Source organism: Terrapene carolina, unplaced genomic scaffold (assembly GCF_002925995.2).
Source record: "Terrapene carolina triunguis isolate 2854851 unplaced genomic scaffold, T_m_triunguis-2.0 Scaffold694, whole genome shotgun sequence".
Taxonomy (NCBI): domain Eukaryota; kingdom Metazoa; phylum Chordata; order Testudines; family Emydidae; genus Terrapene; species Terrapene triunguis.
In genome coordinates, this window is record NW_020665045.1 from 56,157 (window position 1) to 79,351 (window position 23,195).

The 23,195-nt window shown below is 47.9% G+C and overlaps 2 protein-coding genes across 2 annotated transcripts in view; both read left to right on the forward strand.

The window, feature by feature from the left end:
- Positions 1-14,128: 14,128 nt before the first annotated feature.
- Positions 14,129-15,094, forward strand: LOC112117894 (olfactory receptor 52R1-like). Its single transcript, XM_026659803.1, has one exon. It carries the CDS (start codon positions 14,135-14,137, stop codon positions 15,092-15,094), a length of 960 nt encoding a protein of 319 aa, XP_026515588.1. The 5' UTR covers positions 14,129-14,134.
- A 6,103-nt stretch (positions 15,095-21,197) lies between these two features.
- Positions 21,198-23,195, forward strand: part of LOC112107589 (olfactory receptor 52R1-like) — a 2,702-nt gene continuing 704 nt past the window's right edge. Inside the window, exon 1 of the mRNA XM_026659804.1 lies at positions 21,198-21,214. Within this exon, the coding sequence (XP_026515589.1) occupies positions 21,198-21,214 (17 nt within the window). The remainder of the gene's footprint in view (positions 21,215-23,195) is intronic.

Sequence of the window (23,195 nt, forward strand, 5' to 3'; positions counted from 1 at the left end):
TTACCCCTTTTAGCCTAACCCAGAGACTCTCAACACTTCCATCTCCTTTGTCCATCTCTACCCATGATGAGATGGGCCGTGTTATTGGGCCCACAACCATTCCTGCTGAAGCAGCTCCCGTACTGCAGGACCAATGTCATTTCACACACCTATTGTGAGTTCATGGCACTGGTGAAACTGGAATGTGCGGACACGATTGTCACAAAATCCTATATTCTGACCGTAGCATTTCTCACGGCGATGGTGGAGGGGGGGGAGGTGGAGGATTAGATTTTATCCTCATTGTCTGGTCCTATATCCTGATCTCTGAGCAACCTTCAAGCTCCTCTCCCAAGAGGTGTGTCTCAAGTCTCTCAACACCTGCGTCATCCTTGTGTCTTACACACCAGCGTTTTTCTCCTTTGTCACCCATCGATTTGGTCACAGTGTGGCTCCCATGTGCACATCATTGTAGCCAACATATCTGCTGGTCCCATCGTCCATGGGGTCAGAACCAAAAAGGTCCACCAAAGCGTCCTCAGGGTCTCCTAAACCAGGGGCTTTCAGGCTATTTCTTAGGGGGTAGTACATCTTAATAGAGAGATTGTCTCATGGACCCCTCTCCTCCCATTCACCATCACCAGGGAGACCTCCTTGTCAACTCAGCACCTCCAGGGAGACTTCCCCTCCAATTCACACTCACAATGCATGCCTGTGGTGGCTACAGCAATTGCTGAGAAGGAAAGGGAATGTCAGGGCGGTATGGTCAGCTTGATGCATCAGTTATGAATATAAACAAAAATTTCTATAAATTATAAATTTTAAAATTGAACATAAAAAAAATTGCTTGAGCCTGGCACCCCTTTCATTCCAAATGAAGCACTGATTATAGTCTGTATTTTTAGTGGTCTACCAATGCAATTTACAGAAACATAGAGGTGGAGCCAGAACCGAGTGACCAGTTGCTGTTTGCAGACGACCACTGAGTGCCCAATAAACTTGAGGGTCACTGGGAGCGGAGGTGCCAACTTCCCCAGTTCCCAGGAGTGCTCGACCCTCATTCTGCCCCAGACCCTGACCCTGACCCCACTCCATCCCTTCCCTTAAGCCCTGAGCCCCGCCTCTCTCCTGCCCAACCCCTGCCCCATTCCACCCTCGCCCCCACCTCTCCCTCCCCTCCAGCACCTCCTGCATGCTGCTGAACAGCTGATCACTGTGGGTGGGAGGAGCTGGGGAGAGGGGGAGGAACTGATTGACAGAGCTGCCCATGGATACTGAGCACCCACTATTTTTTCTGTGGGTGCTCCAGCCCCGGAGCACCCATGGAGTTGGTGCATATGATTGGGAGCACTCCTCTTCTGGGGAACAGATTGGGATACATGACCCTGTGCTAGCAAGCTCTCTCTCCCCCCCTCTCTCTCTAGAGGCTTTTCTACCACTATGGTATCTGAGTGCCTAAGCAGACCTTGCTCATCCAAGCTGTAGGCAACTTTATGCCAGGGCAGACCGACCCCTGCTGCTGGTATCATCTGGGATGCCAATGTGTACAGGGAGACTTTGGCAAGCCAGAAAAGTGCCTAAAACCACTATTGCTTATTATTAAAGACAGCCTAGTCAGCAAGCTGTACATTGGCCATTCAGCAATCTCAGCTTGACCAAGGCAGGAAGGGAGGGGGGGGTTGGGGTGCCACAGAAAGGGCAGCTTGACCCCGCATCCTTCCTGATAAGAATTGTGTTGAAGTTGCTGATACATGCATTTGAAAAGAGTAGGATGTGCCCCAGGAATGTCTATTGAGGTCTCAAGGCTGCAAGTTCTGGAAAAACCCACACCTGGTTAATCAATAATCAGAAGGAGCCACTTGCTTGCCCAGTGGAACTGCTTGCTTAACAAGTTTTCTTTAAGGGACATGTCATTGTATTACTAATGTATAAATAAGGGGGGAAAGCTTGAGATAGTGGGGGACTCATCGGGACTGGTCTCTCCCTCTGGAAGCACCTTGTGTTCCCCACCGCAGATGGGCTGCCGCTGTGCCACTCGAGAGCCACACTCAGCTTTGGTAATTATCGAGGGTTGGGGGTGTTTTACTAATCTTGTTGCGGACGTGTGTAAGTGCTTGAGACTAAGTAAAGTTTAGCTTTAAGTGAAAGCACCCTTGTGTTGTCCTGTTTGCGCCAGCCATCTATCGGTCGGACGGCCGTGTCTCCCCTGATTTATTTCCTGACACCTCCTCGCACAGAGTAAAAGTTACCAAGAGCTTTGGGTTGAAAGAACCCCGGGTAACAAATGTGGATGAAATCCGTGCACGTGCAGTTACAAAAGGGGTCCCCAGACGTACGCATCAGTTGTCTTGGGAATTCATGAGAAGGAGGCTCAGTCTGCACTCGAAGGCGGGAGACGTGATTAGAACTAAAGCAGAGTTACAAAAGCTAACAGAGAGCCACGCACTCCCTGTTGTGTGTCTGGTGCAGCCGCCACTAGTTCCCCAGAACATATGCTCTACATTTAAAGGCCCAGGACACACTTCCAACAGCCAGGCCTGGGTTGTGCATTTCCGCTGTCTCAAACCCATCCAGCAGCCTATGTAACCCCCCATTCTTAATGCTGTTCCTCCCCCATCTCCCCGCCTGCCCCCTTTCTGTTTTGTTACACACAGTAGCTGTGTCTTGCTTTAATTTGATTTATAAGCACTCAATCAACAGAAACATTCTATTGGTGTTGCTTTTACTGAGTCTGTTCCTCTGAAGTGACCCCAGTGACTGTGATGCGTTGGCAGGTTTCTGAGTGGCAGCGGAAGTGGAGTCACTGAGTTCACACCTCACAGGAGCGGGGAGCTCACAACCTCCAGCTAGTTCTGAAAACATCAGATTCACTTTGAGAGGACGGCGAGGACTTAGGCTCAACTCCTCCAGCCTGTCCTCTGCATCCCACCCAATGAACAGGCCCTGCCAAAGCAGGAGACCATTTCCCTCTTGGAGTAATGGAGAGACTGTGGTTACATCGGAGAAGTCAGGACTCCTGGATTCTGTCATCCTGCCACTCAATCTCTGTGTGACCTTGGACAAGTCACGTCTCCCTGTGCCTCAGTTTACCTATCAATATAATGGGGATATGTTCATACTGACTTTCCTTTGCTAGGTGTTTTGAAGATCCTTCAATGAAAGGTGCTGCACAGGATGATCATAGTTAGTGATGAGAATTACTGGTCTCTGACCCTTAGCAACAGCCCCGTCAGTCTGCAGAAAGTGCTCATGATTCCCCTACGTCACCTTTCTCCAGATCTCTTTGTCTAATATCTACCCATCTATCCTGGGCATTTACATAGTAGCAGACCCTCCGGATCCCTAGTTTCCCCTACTAATGGACCCTATGGAACCCTATTAATAAACTATAATTTGTAAATATACACAAATACACAGAACGACCAGTTCCTCTGACTTAGTGGAGAGCCCAAGAGTTTTCATCTCCCTTTGGGAAGATCCCTTAATTACTGTTTAGTCCTAAAGCTGGATTAAGAGCACAGAAGTGCAGACAGGCTTGGCTCCATCCTGTTTACATCAAGATGCTCACTTATCTGCTAGAGGCTGAGTGATCCCCACTGGTACTGCACAGAGCTATATTATAAATGGTGCACACCCCGTGTCAGCTATCGGCATGGATTCTTGCTGCAGATGCTGGGGTGAAAGAGGTGTGGGAAACAGCTTTGTGAGGGGGATTCTCAAGGAAGAAGCTTCCGTCTCAGAATTCACAGGTACCCATCTCTTGCTGAGGAGCTCTCCCGGTCGACACTCCCAGTGCAATGTGGGCATAATAACATTTATCACAGAACTGTCCTGTATTTGCCTTTTTTTTGGCTCTGCTGCTGCCTGATTGCCTACTTCTGATTCCAAATGACATGTGTGGTTGATCGGTCAGTTCGTAACTCTGGTGTTCGTCACTCCAAGGTTTTACTGTAGATGCTGTTTAACATCATCCTTGACTGCTAATGGACTGGAAAGTGTTTCATCACCTTAGGTGACATGAGTACCTCATATTGCTTCTTTCCATATGCAGAACAAAAATATTTCTTGAACACATCTTCTTTTTCTGCAATATTATAAATTTTTCTCCCTTTTCTCCCTTTCTCCCTCTAGCAATTGGCCTAAAACTTTTCTAGGTTTTCTTTTGCTCTTAATATACCTAGTACACTCTTTTTTGTTATCCTTAGTTTTCCCTGATCATTTTAACATTCTTTATGCATGTTCATAGCTTCCAATTTGTATTATTTGCTATTTATTTTCCCTTTTTCCCATTTGTTATATATTGTTTCCACTCCCCCGAGTTGGTACCTTCACTTTGCCACTGAATTGGGTTTTTGTCCAAAGTTTACTTTATTGACTGTGGAATCGTGTCTTTTTAGCTATCTAATAAACTCTTCTTAAAGAACTCCCAATTTTCATTCCCATTTTTCTGTCTAAATTTTTCCTCCCAATCAGTTTTGCTGATAATTTGCCTCGGCTTTGGGGAATTAGCCTCTTTGAAGCATTATGTGTCTATAATATTACAGGTTGGGAACTCTTCTCTGTTTGTCCATTAGAATGTAATCAGTTCCATTCTTTATTTTATTCTCCTCTATCATATGCCCCCTTATTTATCTCTTCTCTAAACTAAACAGTCCCAGATGTTTCAGTCTGTCAGACTATGGCTATCTCCTCCATTCTCATAGTCTGTCTCAGAAATCTTCTTTCTATCTGCTATATCCTTTAGAGAGACTCAGTGACCAAAACTGAGTGCATGTCCAGAGCCTGTTATTCTCCTTAGGCATCCAAACATTGTCTTTCTTTATCCACTGTTGTGAATGAGCTGATGTTTCCACTGCGTTGCTATTAATGACGCCCGGCTCTTTTCCCTGAAGTCTGTTTTAGTTGGGATATTTCTCCTGGTGCATATCTTGGCAAATGTTTGGTTGTTTTCCATTCTCAAATTCTTGAGCTATCAGGTGAATGGGGAACTGTTAGTATATAGGCTTGTTTTTCAGCCCGAGATAGAACTTTGGTTTGACGTTTTGATATTCTTATATCTTATATTAATATGTGTGAAGAACAATGAACAAAGAGACTGTGTGTTGCAAATCCCACAACCAGATGGGGCTTTTTGTACAAGATAAGGGATGCAGCTAAAGTGTTACTGGGCATGGTGGGAATACAATATATGAGTGCACAGATAAAGACTGCCTCAACTCCTTATTTCAAGGCAAGGTCAAGCAACCAGTTAGGAGGTGCAAGGGATGGTGTGGAGGAGGCATAGAAGCTGAAGAAAGGCCTGGCCTTGTCCAGAACGCAACCTCACTCCTTACCCTTGTCGAAGTTAGATTCAGGACTCACAATTTGTTAGACCACTATGTTTATTAGCACAGCGCTCTGCTAATACATTCAGATAATGTGAGCACCATGAAAGACCCACACTACCTTATTTTATACAGATAAAAAGGGTGCGAAGTTAACACGAGGACAAAGAAAGCAGAACTGACAAGTTTACCTGAGGCTAGACATACATATTCAATTTCCTTACTAACTTTTACAGATCTCCGGCTAATGTTCCACCATTAGCTTAAGTGGACTCATTGTTTATGCCTTAATGTTCCTTTTCCTGACACCTGTATTTCAACATTCCTTATTTCTGCTTAAAGGTAGATACAGCATTTCTTTAATCCATTCTATTTTTACAATATAATTCATTCTACTTTCACAATCCCTCCTTTTGGTCAAGCTACGCAATGACCAACAATTACTGGGTTCCACATATTAACCGTTCTTTATCTCTTTGTTCATCAGTGATATTCAAAATCTTCATATTAGCACTCTGTTTTGGGGCAGTCACCTAGGCGGCATACCTTACACAATTCTGGATACAATAGGAGATTAACAGAAAACATACAAAAATCATTAGGATTCCAAACAGAATAGTCAGGGCTCCCTGAAACAACCAGTTTCCTATGCCAGAGAAATTGAACAGTTACTTAGCCACTTCCATAAAGAACTCGGCTCTTCATGGGGAAGATATGTGATTTGTTCTAAGTGCCTAGCGTGTCCTATTACCTCATTGGTGTCGTCAGGTATAAACACATAACATTCTTTTCCAATGAGAGCACAGGTCCCTCCTTTGGCCTCCAGCACGATGTCCAATGCCTGACGGTTTTGGAGGGCCATTTGTCGGATCGCCCCTGTTTCTTTGGCCAGGGCTCTTAAACTCTCTCCGGTTTCATTTGCCATTATTTCAACTACTGCTTGTAACCTCAGGAGCCTTTTTGCATGGCGTATTACTCCCCCAAGTGGGATAAGGGAACCGCCAATGGCCTCTTCCCAGGTTAAGGGGCTTATGTTATTTACATACCATTGGGCATCAGGTGAGTCCCTTCTTCTTTGCCTGAAATTACGGAGGCATTCTCGTGGGAAGGACCCTAGCACTCAGAATTGTGGGAATAGTCGGGTAGGATAAGAGATACCTGACCAGTTAGCTGGTAACGCAGTATAAGCTTTGGTCCCACAAACCCAATGATGGCCTATTAAGGCCGGGAAGGGTCGGTTGCACCCATTTGTCACATAGGTGCCTGCAAAGGAGGAGTAATATCCTCCAAAGGGCACAGGGTAATTCACCTTATGAGGAGTGGTGCTATTTCCATGGCATTGAAAGATTGTATTGTTTTCACTAAGGTTACTGTAGGGGGAACATGAGATTGATTTTTCTGTTTGATCCCAGGTCGAGAAAAAATTCATATCCCCATACCCGGCCCGCCACTCTTTAGTTTTGTTCGAATAATCCCATACACCATTGGCCACAATATGCTGAAGGCAATGGGTTTTTCCCAGATCCAGCCCTGTCCCATTACACACCCAACACCAATGACCTTTTCCCTCCACCACACTTATCCATTTAGATACATTTATTCCCACTGCTTCCCAAGTGTCATTGCTGTTCCATGTTTTGTTAAACAGATGAGGTCCTCCAGTGAGGTCTGGGGAATTGAGTGGGATTGCCAGGACAGGAACACCAGCTTGAGAGTGGGCTGGGAGGTGGCTGCAGACCCAGCAATTAGAAATATTAAGGGTCTGAGCTATCCACACTTGCTGCTGGATAAAAGAATTGTCATTGTGGACTCCCCAGACCTTGAGACACCAGCAGCTGAGGAACAGGCACCACCAGAGGTGCATGTTGGAGGCAAGGCCCTTCTGGTTCTGACAACCTCAACTGAGGGAACCGCAGTCACGGTTTTATGTCCACCAGACAGCAGGCACTAGGCTCACTACTGTTTCTTTTTGGGCCTTGCTTTAGGTTGTCCTCTGCTTCTGGCAACCCTTACGAGAGCGTAGATTGTAAGGTATTGCAGGCTGTTCTTCTACGTCTTCTTCTGGAGTCAGAATTGACTCTGCGTGGTTATGAGGTGATGATTGGTTCGCTGGGGATGGTGCCTTCTTAAACTGCGAAGCATGTATCCATGCTGCGATGCCAGATAGTTTAACAGCCATCTGGGTAGTAAGCAGTACCTGATGAGGAACCTGCCACCGGGGTTCCAAGGCGTGTTTTCGATGATGGTACCGTACATAGACCCAATCACCTGGCTCGAGGTCGTGGCAAGCATCAGGGGTGGGTTCCGTTGGCCAGGTGGCTCGAACCTGTGAATGGAAGTGACTTACGGCTTGCATTAATCGCTTGCAATATTGAAGGAGCGTACTGTGAGTCAAGTTCAAGTCTGGGTCTGGAGTAATGGTAGCCATAGCTCGCATAGGGCATCCCAAAACAATTTCAAAAGGACTCAATTTATGTCTTTGGGATTGAGTGGATCGCATTTCCATAAGGGCCAGTGGTAAAGCAGCTGGCCAGCTTAACCCTGTAGAGTCACAAAGTTTAGCAAGCTTATTCTTAAGTACACCATTTCATCTTTCAACTGAACCTGCGCTCTGTGGGTGGTAGGGACAGTGCAACAGGTGTGTGATATATAATACACGATCCAGGTGTTGAACAAGTTGTCCAGTAAAATGTGTACCTCGATCACTGGACAGAGTGGAAGGAATTCCCTTGGCAGGCATAATATGATTTAACAAACATTTGGCAACAGACAGTGAGTCAGCCTTGCGACAAGGAAAGGCTTCAATCCAACCAGAAAATAAACATACCATAACCAGAATAAATTCATATCGTTGACACTCAGGCATTTGTAAAAAATCAAGTTGCCAATGCAAGAATGGTGCCTGGGGCAGGCCCCGGAACCCCTGAGCCACTTTTACAGGTTTACCAATATTGTGGCTTTGGCAAGTGGTACAGGCAGCACAGTGGCGGGCTGCAAAAGAGCTGAAATGGGGGGCCCACCATCCTGCCTTAGTTACAGCAGAGACCATCCCCTCCTTTCCAACATGTGAAACACCATGTAGCAGGGCGGCCAGCGACGGGTAGAGTGAAAAGGGGGCCACAAAGGCGCCAGTAGGTGAACGCCAAAGGGAATCAGGATGTAGAGAGCAACGCTGGGCAACCCAGGAGTCCTTTTTGGCTTCTGGGTCAGAGTCTTGGAGCAGGGTGAGGTCAGTGAGGGACGGCGGTGGTATAGAAACAGAAAGGAAACCTAGAAACGCATCTGGGGAAGGTTTTATGGCAACAGTACGTTTAGCAGAGGCGTCAGCAAATGTGTTACCTTTAGCAACATCAGTATCCGCCATCGAGTGGCCAGGGCACTTAACAATAGCTAGGGCAGACGGAAGTAAAACTGCATACAGGAGAGCAGCGATGTAGGGGCCATTTTTGATAGGGGTACCGGCGGAGGTAAGGAAACCCCGAGCTTGCCAGAGGGTGCCAAAGTCATGTACAACCCCAAAAGCGTAACGGGAGTCAGTGTAAATGGTGGTGGAGCGTCCCTCCGCCAAAAATCAGGCACGGGTGAGGGCGACTAATTCGGCAACTAGCGCTGAGGTTACAGAAGGTAAAGGCGCAGCTTCTAGAGTTTCAGAGAGTGACACTACAGCATATCCTGCAAGGAGACAACCTTGGTTGTCTCAAAAACAGGAACCATCAGTAAACAAAACAAGGTCAGAGTTAGGGAGAGGGACATCAGAAAGGTCAGAGCGCGGGACGGTGACAGCAGAGACAGTTGCAAGGCAGTCGTGGGGATCACCGTCATCAGACAAAGGAAGGAGAGTGGCAGGGTTTAACTGAGAACAATGCTTTATGGTGATATATGAAGCTGACAGCAGTAAAAGTTCATACCTGGTAAGGCGGGCAGAGGAAAGGTGGCCTGTGTTACGTTGTAGCCAGAGAGTTTCTACAGAGTGAGGTACCATGAGGGTAAGAGGAGAGCGGAGGACAAGGGATTCAGACATTTTGACTAGGTGCACTGCGGCAGCCACAGAACGCAGGCAGGGGGGTAAGCCTTGGGCAACAGGGTCCAAAGTGGCAGAGAAATAAGCCACTGGGCGGTTTTTGTCTCCGTGCATCTGAGTGAGGACACCCAGTGCACACCCAGATTGTTCGTGGCAGAAAAGGGTAAAGGGCTTAGAATAGTCAGGCAGCCCTATTCTAAGGCGGGGGCAGAAGCCAAGCCCTGTTTGAGGGAAACAAAGGCAGAGTCGGCCTCAGGGGGCCACGGCATGGAGTCAGGCACAGAGACTCGAGTGAGTTCCTGTAGAGGTTTTGCAAGGGACGCATATTGGGGAATCCATTGCCTGCAAAATCCAGCTATTCCCAAAAACTTTCGGACCTGGCGTGGGGAGCGGGGTCGGGAAAAACTGAGGATAGCTTGGACGCGGGTGGGATAAAGTGTATGGGAACCCTGGGAGAGGAGAAAGCCAAAGTGTATGACAGAGGCTTGACAGAACTGTAGCTTAGAGCGAGAAGCCTTGTGACCCTTCTTTGCTAGGGCAGTAAGGAGCACTAAAGAATCAGTTTCTGAGGCAGACAACGAAGGGGAACAGAGGAGTAGATCATCTACATATTGGACTAATGTGGACCTGGACGGAAAAACAAGGTCAGCAAGGTCTCGGGCTAATGCTTGGGAAAAGTAAGACGGGCTTTCAGTATACCCCTGAGGGAGCGTGGTCCATGTGTTCTGCTGCCCCTTGTAAGAAAAGGCAAAAAGATACTGGGAGTCAGGGTGAACTGGGACAGAAAAGAAAGCAGAGCACAAATCAACAACAGTAAAATGAGTTGCACCCGGTGGGATAGAAGCCAGAATCGTTGCATGGTTAGGGACAACAGGAAAGGCAGGTATGATGATGCGGTTAATGGCTCGAAGATCCTGAACAAACCGCCATGATTTACCATCAGCTTTTCGAACTGGGAGGATAGGGGTGTTACAGGGGCTGGAGCAGGGGACAATAATGCCTTGTTTCCACAGTGCGGTCATGACCGGAGCAATGCCAGCCTCTGCTTCGGGATTTAAAGGGTATTGAGACAGGCGAGGCAGGGGTTTGGAGGAATCAACAGTAATGCAGACGGGGTCAGTATTTAAGCAGCCCACTTCAGATGGGTGGGTTGGCCACAGAGAGGATGGGACCTGCGAAATTAGGTGTTCAAGGGACGGGATCAATGGGCAACAGGGAACTGGAGTGGAAAGGGGAGTTTCAGACAGCAGGGAGGCCACAGAATCACTCAGAGAGGACTGGGGGATTTGTAACTAGACACCATCCGGGGAACAATAGATGGTACAGCCAAGTTTACATAACAGATCCCGACCCAAAAGGTTTACTGGAGTGTAATCGGAGAGAAGGAAGGCATGATCCGCGGAAAGGGGACCAACCTGGACCAGTAGAGGCTTTGAAAGGGGATCAGTGGTTGGGACTCCCATAATACCCACAGCGGACATGGTTTTTCTGGAGCAGGGAACCGCAGGCAGATCGGTAGTACGAACTGCAGAGAGCAAAGCTCCCGTATCAACAAGGAAAGGGAGAGAAAGGTCATTAATAGTCAAAACACACTCACCCGTGGGAGTGAGAGGTAGTAAAGGAGGTAAAATTTCCTGAGGTTCCCCGGTGTCCCGTCATTGTTGTGGGACAAAGTAAGGCTAGAGATTGTCGGGCTGTGCCGACATGGGGTCTAACTGGTTATTTACAGAGCTATCAGGCCGGTTTGGACACTCGTTTTTCCAATGTCCGGGCTGCTTACAGTAATTACAAACATCCCCAAAACCCCAAAATCCAGTTCCATGACCCCTCCTGCGACCACGTCTCCATCTCTGGAACCTTCCCTGTCCCCGGTACTGTTTGCCCTGCCCTGAATAATGTATTTGCAGGGCCATTAATTTTTGAGAGGACTGTTCCTCCTTTCCTTTCAGAGTGCGTTGGCAGTGCTCTGCCACTGTTTGCAATTTGTCCATGGTTTCGGTCTCCCACCCAAAACTTATTCGCTTTAGCATACTGCCAATAGCAGGTAGGAGGCCATTAACAAATGCATGAGCTAGGGCGCCCTGTCCATTTTTATCCGGTTACTGTATACCAGAATGTTTCAGAAAAACATCAGTCAGCCGGGTGCGATAGTCGCCCGGGTTTTCTCCCTGTCGCTGTTTACAGCAGTATATGGCCATTCTGTTGGTTTTAGGAGTCCGTACTTGAGGGATGGCTTCAAGTAGATTTTTAGTTCGGTCCATACACTTTTTCCGGTATTCAGCGTCATGACCAGTGTCTGGCAAATTAGAGTGGTGCTCACTGATGGGCTAATTTGCTGCTGTGAGCCATTTTTCATGTTCACTAGGGGTTACAAGTAGCTTACACAGCTGCAGGAGGTCTGCCTCAAAGGGTTCATAGGTGTCGCACACTAACAAAAATTCCTCTGCAAATTTGGTAGGATTTTCCAGGGGCTTTGGAAAGCCTTTTACAACTGAAAGGAGCTCTGAGCGAGTCCAGGGTTTATAGCTCCAAGTGGTACCCCCTTCTTGGCCCCCAGTATGCAGGATTCAGAGGGGAGCCTGGACAGTTTTAGAGCTAGAGCGCAAGCAACGGGCCCAATTCTTATTCAGGCTATCTTTGCATGTATAAGAAAAAGCAGAGGAGTCAGGCAGAATGGAGGGTTCTTTACAGGCCTGAGCGGTACCGGAGGAACGGGCCTGGGCGGCATTGGACGGTCTGGACTGGTCTGAACTGGTGACCTGTGAGAACTGTTCCTGAACTGGGGAGGCTGGTGATCGTCTATTAATCCGACACAAGGCTGCCAAGCCAATTAATGCATCTTCCTCATCGTCGTCCCCAGAATTTAACAAGGGGTTTTCTTTGTCCTTTTTCACAATGAGATGGGAGTATGAAAGTGGCCACTGAGTTTTGGGATCTCCCTGAGTTAACCTAGACCATTTTTCCAGAAATTTACAGGAGTCCAGACCCTTCCTAAAATACATAAAATGAGCCGGCGTTCCTTTAGGGAACTATCCTGACTTAGACGTCTGGTTACCTATACAGGAGGACTTTACATGCACCAATCACACAAGAAGGAAATTCGGGTTCATCAGAGCGATGCCCGGTGCAACACACAAAAGGATCCCACAGGCTACTGCTTCGATCGCCTTTGCTTTCACACCAAGAGTTTTACCCAAGGTGCGGTGCGGCTGCTATTGTGCAGATTTCACTCACTCAGACCACGGGGACAGGAACCCCTTGGTCATCTGATCCCCGGACGGAGACGGCACCCAGACTCAAACACTCCACAGGAGGACGGATAGACACAGAGACAGGACAGTCCTCAATCTGGACAAACACAGAAATAATTACCTGACCAGATTCCTGATGTCAGATCCTGGGATCCCTACCAGAACAGAGTGGGAACCAACAGATTCAATGGCGTAGACTTCACTGTGGTCATGCGCCCTTCCGTTCAGGAGGAGGACCGCTCAGGCCAAATGTCCAGGTGCCAACTGCCACGGTCGTCCTACAAAAACAGTCAGGAATCACACGGCCCCAGTGAAGACAGTTGCCATCTCAGTGGGACCTCCAAATTGTCAAAGTTAGATTCAGGACTCACAATTTGTTAGACCACTCTGTTTATTAGCACAGCACTCTGCTAATACATTCAGATAATGTGAGCACCATGAAAGACCCACACTACCTTATTTTATACAGATAAAAAGGGTGCGAAGTTAACATGAGGACAAAGAAAGCAGAACTGACAAGTTTACCTGAGGCTAGACATACATATTCAATTTCCTTACTAACTTTTACAGATCTCTGGCTAATGTTCCACCATTAGCTTAAGTGGACTCATTGTTTATGCCTTAATGTTCCTTTTCCTGACACCTGTATTTCAACATTCCTTATTTCTGCTAAAAGGTACATACAGCATTTCTTTAATCCATTCTATTTTTACAATATAATTCATTCTACTTTCACACCCCTTCCATAGGGAACAAAAGGGGTGGGACAAAGACGTCAGCTCACGACCCTCGAAAACAGAACATGACCATAAGTTGTAAGAGGTGTGACTAGGAGTGTGCACTGCAGGTATATTTGAGCCTGCTAAGGAGGAGGAGGTGGGGATAGGGAAATGGGAAGGGGCAATGGGGACTGAGGACTAGGGAATTGGGAATGGAAACATAGGCAAGGATCTGTGACATCAGAGCTGGGAACAGAACACTGGGAAACAGACTCTGCCAGAGTGTAGAGCTATGGACACACTAGCTTGGAACTAACCACAATAAGCACTGAATTGCTTGCACTTCGGAATGCGGGTCTTCTGCTTTCTGTCTGCTTGAAAAGAAGCAGGGAAGAGGGTGAAGGGAAAGCCCTCTAACAGGAACAGGAAACATGGACTCTGTAGCCTGGGTTTCCTTGCATTAAGGAACAATGAGGGATAACCAGTATCCACACTCGTGTTTCCTGATGGTGCCTATTAAGGTTTTACACACCAACAAGTGTAGGAATTTTTGATGCATGGAGCACTATAAAATATGGAATTGGCATTAGTAAGGTCAATTGTACATAGTTCATTTCTCTCAATAACATTTTTCAGTGTGTGAAGAGCAACCAATCTGCTTCACCCATGAGAAAAGGATACAGTAGTTTGTGTAGTGTCTCATATTCATATTGTCTCTCCATCCAGGCATTTGTACTGCGACCATCACTCTAGACACTGGGCAGATACAGGAAGTCAGGGGATCAGTACATGCACTAGACACCGTTCTGCCTCAGAGCTGGACACCTTCTCCTCTACACCATGTCAGATTCCAACACAACTGACTTCACCAACCCCTCCACCTTCATCCTGCTGGGCATTCCTGGCCTGGAGGCAGCCTATGTCTGGATCTCCATCGCCTTCTGTACCATGTACATCATAGCCATCTTAGGGAACTTCATCATCCTATTCATTGTGAGGACGGAGCCGAGCCTCCATGGACCCATGTACTATTTCCTCTGTATGCTGGCTGTCAGCGACCTGGTCCTGACTACATCTACCCTGCCCAAACTGCTGAGCATTTTCTGGTTTAATTCCAGGGAGATAGAATTCAGTGCCTGCCTTACCCAGCTGTTCTTTGTTCACTGCTTCTCAGGGATTGAGTCTGGGATCTTCGTGGCCATGGCTTTGGATCGCTATGTGGCCATCTGTGATCCCCTGAGACATTCCAGCACCCTGACAAATCTCGTGGTGGCCAAGATTGGCCTGGCTGTGGTGCTGCGCAGTGTCATACTCGCATTGCCCTATCCCTTCCTGGTGAGGCAGTGGCCATATTGCAGAACCAACATCATCCCCCATACGCACTGTGAGCATATGGGCGTGGTGAAGCTGTCCTGTGCCGACATCCGCATCAGTAATTACTACGGACTCTTTGCACTATCCTTTAGGGTTGGTCTGGATTTGTTTTTTATCACTGTGTCCTATATCCAGATTCTCAGGGCCATCTTCAGTCTCCCCACAAAAGACGCCCAGCTCAAGACTTTTGGGACCTGCAGCTCCCATCTCTGTGCCATCTTAGCCTTTTACATCCCAGGTCTCTTCTCCTCTCTTTCATACAGGTTTGGGCACAATGTACCCCTGCATTTCCACATTCTCCTTGCCAACATGTACTTATTGGTGCCCCCCATGTTAAACCCCATTATCTACGGTGTGAGGACCAAACAGATCCGGGACAGGCTGCTCCAGCTCTTACCACATAAAGGGATTCAACTTCTCTCCTGATTCTCTGGCTCTCAGACTGAGCTCCGTGCACAGTTGGCTGGTGACATGGTGCAGGGCCCTCTTCCCTGAATCACTTACTGAACAGTCAAAGAGACATTAAACCCTTTCCTGGTCTTACTGTGCTGTGTCAGTGTGACAAACTGAGGAATCGGTCTGTGTACAACTCATTAACTCATAGGGTTGCCACCTTTCTAATTGTAATTCTAATTGTAACTGGACACCTGAGGATCTTCACCCTGCTCTGCCTCTTTCCCCAAGGCTCCACCCCACTCTGCATCTTCCCTCAAGGCCCCTCCCACTTCTGTGTAATTTCTCCCAAGGCCCTGCCCCTGTTGTTCACTCCTCTCCTCCCCCCCCCAACACTCTCTGGATTATCTTTCATGGGTCCCTGCTGGGGTGCCACCTGGAACTGGGGTACAGCTGACCCCTCTGTCATGACAATCTGGGATCCCTCTTGCACTGTGACATTGTGACAAGCTGCAAAGCACTCCAAGATTACACTCATACCAATGTCCACAGGCAGGGACCCCACCCAGCTGTGTTCATGAATGGTCTGTCCAGCCACTGCATGAACCCACAACAGAGAGGCTACAGCCAAAATACTCCCAGCTACCCAGCCTAAGACCCCAGTTCTCTACCATCCTGCCATGGTCAAAACCTGACCAGTATGAATTTATTACCCAGTCTGCCATTTCTACAAAGGAAAGTGGATGTGCACCGACTCTTGTTCATGAGCTGAGATTTTTCCCCTTTGGACTTTAAGAAACACAGTGTGTTTTTGGTAAAATATAAAATAGACCAATTAACTGTGTAAAGTTAGATTTTAAGTGATTATAAGTGATAGCAAAAAGATCAAAGTAGATTACCATAAGAAATAAAACAAAAACACAATCTAATGCTAATGTGCTAGTTAGTGTTTGAATCAAGCAGGGTCTCACCCAGTTAGATAATGTTTTCACCCCTCAGCTCACAGAGAGCCGAGTACAAGCAGGTTTGCTTTTTCAGGCAGGCTTCCTTCTTTCCTGCCTGGGATCAGCACTTCCCCCAGTTCAGTCTTTTCCCTCCGGTACTTTCAGGTGTGTTGTTGTAGGGAGAATGAGGGTCCCATCATTATGTTTTTTTCCCCCTGTAGAGAGGTTAGCTGGGGCTCGTCTCTCTCTGGGGCAGCGGGGAATCACACCACCTCACTAAACTCGGGAAGATGTCTTGTGGGGAATTAGTTCAGCCGCAGGAGTCTTCTTCTCTGCCCTTTGTGAGGGCAAAAATAAACACAGTGAGCCCAGGCCCTAGGTCAGGGAGGGGCAGTGGTGGGTGAGGCACTCAGGGCCTCAGGCAGGGGCTGAGAAACAACAGTAGGCCCAGGCCCTAGGTTCCAAAGGGCCTGGGAGAGGGGGAGACGGCCACCCATGAGGTGGGTGGCAGGGGGGATGCAGGCCCTCCCACTCCACTGCGTCCCAGCCCGGGGCTCTAGCAGCGGCACAAGACCCGTTGCTGAGTCAGTGTTGATCCTGGCCGCAACACACTGACATGGGTTCTGGCAGTGCTGCAGCCAGACTAGGGTTGGCTGCCCCTGGGCTACTTCCTGACTCCCCCTCTTGAGGTACCTGGGTCAGGGTGGTGTCCTGCTGGGGGTCCAGTACCATGGGTTCCTTGGGATAGCTGGGGAGGGGCACACTGGGCAGCTCCTCCTGGTAGCTGGTGCGGGGCAGGTTTGGCAACTCCTCAGGGTTGCTGGAGTGGGGCAGGTCAGGCCAGTCCTCGGGTTTACCGCAGGCCACTGGGGTTTCCCAATCACGAGCTAGGCCGGAGGCGTCTGGACTCCCTGGTTGATGCTCTCCCAGTGAGCTCTGACCTCGAGCCTTTATACTTCTGGGGCAACGCCTGACCCTCTGGGGTGTGGGCTCAGCGCTCACTGGCTCCGCCCACTCTGGTGTCTGGAAGGACTCATCTCCCTCCGGGGCGGCAGTGAACCACACCGTCTCACTACACCCCCTTTTATATCTTCTTCCAACTTTCTGGAAAGCCCTTTTGCTGTGACTTGTATCAAAGAGCTCCAGTTGTGTAGTGCAGTGGTTCTCAAACTTTTGTAATGGTGACCCCTTTCACATAACAATCCTCTGAGTGTGACCCCCTAAAAATTAAAAACAATTTTTTATATATTTAACACCATTTTAAATGCTGGAGGGAAAGTGGGGTTTGGGGTTGTCAGGGTTCCCCCCACTCTGAACTCTGGGGTACAGATGTGGGGACCCGCATGAGAGACCCACTAAGCTTATATTCTATGAGCTTAGGTTAAAACTTCCCCAAGGCAAAAATTCCTTTCCTTGTCCTTGGATGGTATTTCTGCCACCACCAAGTGATTTACACAAACATTCAGGGAAGGGTCACTTGCAATCCCTATTCCCCAAAATATCCCCCCAAGTCCCTTCAACCCCTTTCCTGGGGAGGCTTGAGAATAATATACCAACCAATTGCCTTAGTAATGTGAGCACAGACCAGATCCTATGTCTTCAGGACACTGAAATCAATCAGGCTCTTAAAAGAAGAACTTTATTATAAAGAAAAAAGTAAAAGAATCGCACCTGCAAAATCAGGCTGGAAGGTAACTTTACAGGGTAATAAAAAGATTTTAAACACAGAGGATTCCCCTCTGGACTCAGCTTCACAGTTACAAAAACAGGAATGAAACTACCTCTGTAGCACAGGAAAAAGCCAAAACAAAAGATAACCTAACACATTTTCTTGCCCTACTCATAGTTTCTGTGGTTTTAGATGGATTATTCCAGGTATACTTTCAGAAGCTGTTGTACCTGCTTGGCTTCTCCCTCCGTCCGGAGAGGGAACAACAAAAGAGAACAACAAACAAATCCTTTCCCCCAGATTTGAAAGTATCTTCTTTCCTCATTGGTCCTTCTGGTCAGGTGCCAACTAAGTTATTTGAACTGCTTAACCCCTTACAGGTAAGGCAATCCAGTACAGCTGCCAAGGAGGGATTTTATGCTACACTTTTCTTTATATTTATGACAGCATCACTATTTATAGTGTTACCATCTCCATCTAGTAAAAGCCTATGCGGCTATTAGGGTTTCCTTTGTTTCTAATATGCTAAAAAAATCTTATTATTATTTTCCTCAGCCCTGCTAGCCATGGATTTGTCTCTGGTGTCTTTTGCTTCCCTTATCCATTTTCTATATTTTATAAATTCTAATTTCTATCAATTGCTATCCACTTCCCCTGCTTTGGAAGCACTGATGGACGATCTCCTCCTGTCAATGGCCCGGGGAGACAAAAGCAACTGCACTTCTCTGGAACAATGGGACTCCTGACAGCAGGGGTAAAGCTCATCAGTGCAGGAGACAGAACTTTCTCGGGGGCCAGTACAAGGCTGCTCCAAGAACTCAATGAGCTCAATCTCTTCATGAGGAGAAGGTTATGGAGCGACGTGATTGCATTCATTCAGCACTGATAACAGAGAAAAGAAACTTGATAACAGCGGGATCTTAAAGCTAGCAAGCAAAGGTCTAACAAGAGTAGGTGTCTGGGCGTTGAAGGTAGACAAATTGAGACTAGAGACAAAGTGGAAAGTTTTTACAATGAGGGTAATTGACCATTGGAACAATTTAGCAAGGATCGGGTTGTGTCTCCATCACTGGTCATGTTTCAATCAAGATGGGATGTTTTTCTCAAAGATCTGCTTGAGTTCAAACAGGAATTTATCCAGGGCAGTCCTACATATTGTGCGAAGCAGGAGGTCAGAGCAAAAGATCACCATGGTCCCTCCTGGCCATATTATCTACAAATCTCTCTAGAGTCCCCTGCAAGGATAATATTTGTGTGGGCCTCATTCTGGGTCCCTGTCACACCCTGGGTGCCACATTTTGGGTCTGAGACAATTGAAAGGAATACAGGACATTCAAAGCTCAACGGTGCTTGCTATTAAATGCCATGGGTAGGAAATGAACCGACTCCCTGTGATTCTTTGTGCACCCCTACTTCTCTCCTTATAACACTCCCAGTGTCCTTCAGGGCATGAACCAAACTGTTGTGTGTCTGATGCTTTGTATCTATAATTCTAGGTGCACTGAATTTGGGCTGAAATCTAGTGTGTGACTGAAGAATGGAATGGGTGCATTCTCCTGCTCCAACCCCACTGATCTGAGCAATGAAGTCTTCAGTTAACTGTCCATAGTTGCATAGGTGCCGACTTTGTGGGTGCTCCGGGGCTGGAGCACCCACGGGGAAAAATTGGTGGGTGCTCTGCACCCATCGGCAGCTTCCTGCCCTGCCCTCCCGCCCCAGCTCACCTCCGCCTCCACCTCCTCCCCTGAACACGCCGCCACATCCTGCTTCTTCCCCTCCCTCCCAGCGCTTGCGCCGCAAAACAGCTGATTCACACAGCAAGCGCTGAGGGGGAGGGGGAGGAGGAGGAACGTGGCGTGCTCGGGGAAGAGGCAGAGCCAGGTTGGGGATTTGGGGAGGGGTCCAATAGGGGCAGGGAGGGAGCGGGGTCAGGGCAGGGGAGGGCTAGGGGCGCGAGTTGCATAGTTGCAGGTTGGGCTCATTAGCTTCAGCTCTGTGTAAGGGGACTGTTGGCCCCTTCGTAAAACTTAGTGAGGGTTTTTGGTTGGCCATCTCCCAGTACCAAAAGGAATGGTCGATGGGAATCAGGAAACTGAGACTAACAGGCCCCAGGGGCAATGGGGAGAGGCCTGGGGAGAAGCAGTCAGGGAGCTGGAGGCAGAGCAGCTGCAGCAGTGCTGAGGAAGAGTGGAGCTGGGGCTGGGGCTGGAGCATTCTGGGGCCACATGCTGTTAGCAGCTGGGGAGAGTGATGGCGATCCTTGGCAGAGACAGCCAAAATGTCTTGCAGGCTGGACTGGGAGTCTGACGCTGGGAAGAAGGGTCCTGCCACCTAAAGGCTGAGGGTGTGTGACCACCACCAGGGAAGCACAGCCAGGGCCTGGCAGGGAGGCCTGGGACATGTGAGGAACAGGCTGTGAACTTCCCTTACATTCCAGAGATGGCTGTTTGTGATGTCCCGTACCCACAGAGCAGGGTTTTGTTGTCCTTTAAACTTTTTCATTTTTCCTAATTTTTTAAATTGATTTGTGTTTAATAAATTGTATTGGATTGAACTATATGCAATGATCAGTGGGCCAGAGAAGTGCCCAGAGCAGAGAGAGCACCCCAGAGTGGGGACTCCCTAGCCCCTCTCCCCAGTGACCATGACAAGATTGAGGGTCGAGCCCCCAGGAATCCTGCGCCCAGCCTTCTTGGGGTTATGAGCACTCTGCCGCACAGGAGAGTGGAAGGGGAGCCCTCAACGTCAGGTAGGCCTCTGGGTAAAGGGAGTGGGAGCAAGGACTCAGATCCTTTCACTTGCCAATTCCACCAGGTTAGTGTATAAGCCAGGGAAGTTCCCCACAATAGCGGGACCTTTCCGCCACTTACATAATTGGCATCATGAAGAGAATCCTATCCATAGGATCCACCCCATTGGTTTACTGGTTGAATTCTGGTAGCACTGTCCAGGCCTGGTCAAGAACCCTACTACGGCTGGAATTGAAGAACTACAGACCCAGTTTGCTGAACTTCAGTGCAGATTATCAGAGGAAGCTGAAGCATTACAACAAGCTAGATCTGAACAGAGATAAGCCTTGTCACTGGCTAAGGCAGTATTAGACCAACAGGTGGCAGAAGCTAAGAAAACCCCCTACTATTAATGTCCCATGGGAGCAGAAAGTCACAGAGTTCAATGGCTTTACAATTAGACCAGGAGACATTACGGTAGATGAGTGGGTCAGTCTGTGAAAGCGGCTAAGAGTATCTGAAGAAGATTTTGTGGACTCATAGAGGTACACCTCAAGGACCAGGAGAAGGCCACCGTACAGTTCATGGCAATGGCAGACAAGAAGGAAGTGGAAAAGATATTTTAACTCCTCCTAGAAGTGTACGGAGACAAGATACCTATTGGAACCCAACTAAAGGAGTTCTTTGAGAGAAAGCAGGAGCCTGGTGAAACTGTCCGGGCATATGCCCATGACCTCCAGGACAGAATGAGCAAAGTAGGGTGATGAGACCCTTGATGAGTTCCAGATCCAGATATGGTTCTGAAAGAACAGTTAGTGCTGGCATTCAGAGATGATTCCCTCCATCGTGACATGAAAAGGAGTTTTAACTTATGCAGGCTGCTATTATGTGGTCTGATGAAGTGGAAGTCCCTGTGGAACAGATGGCCTAGCCCAATCCCTGTACATGAGGGGGGGCCTAGTGAATGCAACTGCTGTGGAAAAGACCCTCCTCCAAACACCGTTAACATTGGAAAGTTTAAGTGTAGCTGTCCAAAAACTGATGGTCCAACAGGAGGAGATGCTGAAAGTGATGAACGAGGAGATAATAATATAATATGGAGACATCCCAATCTCAGAGAACTGGCAGCCCCCTACCTTCACTAGCAGGAACAAGTATTGATTTTGCCCCAGATCCCTAAGTGGCCCTCTGAAGGATTGAACTCACAACCCTGGGTTTAGCAGGCCAGTGCTCAAACCACTGAACTATCCCTCCCCATGAAAGAAAAAAACCCAATTAGTATACCAAAGTATCCAAGAGCACCAGTGTAATGGGTTGGGTCACAGAGACCCCCTTCGGACTGCCAGCTGATGTGCTGAGACTACCTCTGAGCCTGTTTTCTGTGTCAGCTTGGGACTTCAGAACCCTGCCTTTTTGAGCCAGATATGCTAGCCTCCTACAAACACAGACCCAGGTCTGAGCCATGTCCCCCAAAGCTGCAGGCTTTTCTAAACTGATCTTAACACTTTCAGTATCCTTACAAACTTAGATGCTTCTCACCACAGGCTGGCTGGTTGTTCTTCAGCCAGGCTCTCCCCTTTGATCAGCACTTCAGACACTTGGTTTGGTGTCTGTAGATGTAGGTGGAAGAGAGACAAAGAGCAGGGCAAAGTTTCTCCCTTTTATCATGTTTTTCCTTCCCTCTTGGCTTTGTCCCCCCCTTCAGAGTCAGGTGAGCATTACCTCACTGCAGTCCCAAACTGACTAAAGGAAGGGGGTGACTAACCTGAGAATCTAACAGATCCTTTTGTTGTTGCCCAGGCCAATATCCTTTGTTCCTGTGAAACTGAGATGGGTTTTTCCCATACATGCCCTGAGGAGGTGTGAACTGCCTCTCTGCTCCTGGAGAGGTTTTTTTGCTTGCGCTTGTTTCAAGCCATGAGGATATATTTTCAGCATCATAACAATATATATGAAATTATTACCTATAACATCATTATAACATTACTGTAACAATTAATATAACATCAGTAGAAGACAAACAAATCGGAAAGAGTCTAGCGGAGGGCAACAAAAATGATTAGGGGGCTGGGGCACATGACTTCCAACACTAATCTTCTATGATTCTATATTGTCATACTATGAATTTATAAACAGGCAATATGATATTTTCTGTCTTATTAGCTATCCTTTTCTTAATTAATTCCAAACATTCTGTTCAGTTTTTTGATTGCCACTGCACATCTAGAGTATTGCATCTAATTTTGCCCCTCCCCCCCATTACAGAAATGATGTGGATAAACTGGAGAGAGTCCAGCACAGGGCAATGAAAACGATTAGGGGGCTGGGGCACATGACTTATGAGAAGAGGCTGAAGGAACAGGGCTTACTTAGTCTGCAGAGGAAATGTGTGAGGGGGATTTGATAGCAGCCTTCAACTACCAGAAGGGGGGTTCTAAAGAGGATGGATCTAGGCTGTTCTCAATGGTGGCAGATGACAGAACAAGAAGCAATGGTCTCAAGTTGTAGTGGGGGAGGACTAGGTTGGATATAGGAAACACTATTTCACTAGGAGGGTGGTGAAGCACTGGAATGGGTTACCCAGGGAGGTGGTGGGATCTCCTTCCTTAAAGGGTTTTTAAGGCCCGGCTTGACAAAACCCTGGCTGGGATGATTTAGTTGGGGATTGGTCCTGCTTTGATCAGGGGTTGGACTAGATGACCTCCTGAGGTCCCTTCCAACCCTGATATTCTATGAATCTATGATTCTATAACAACCATGTTCAGTGCATCATAAGCCTTCCGAAGACACCC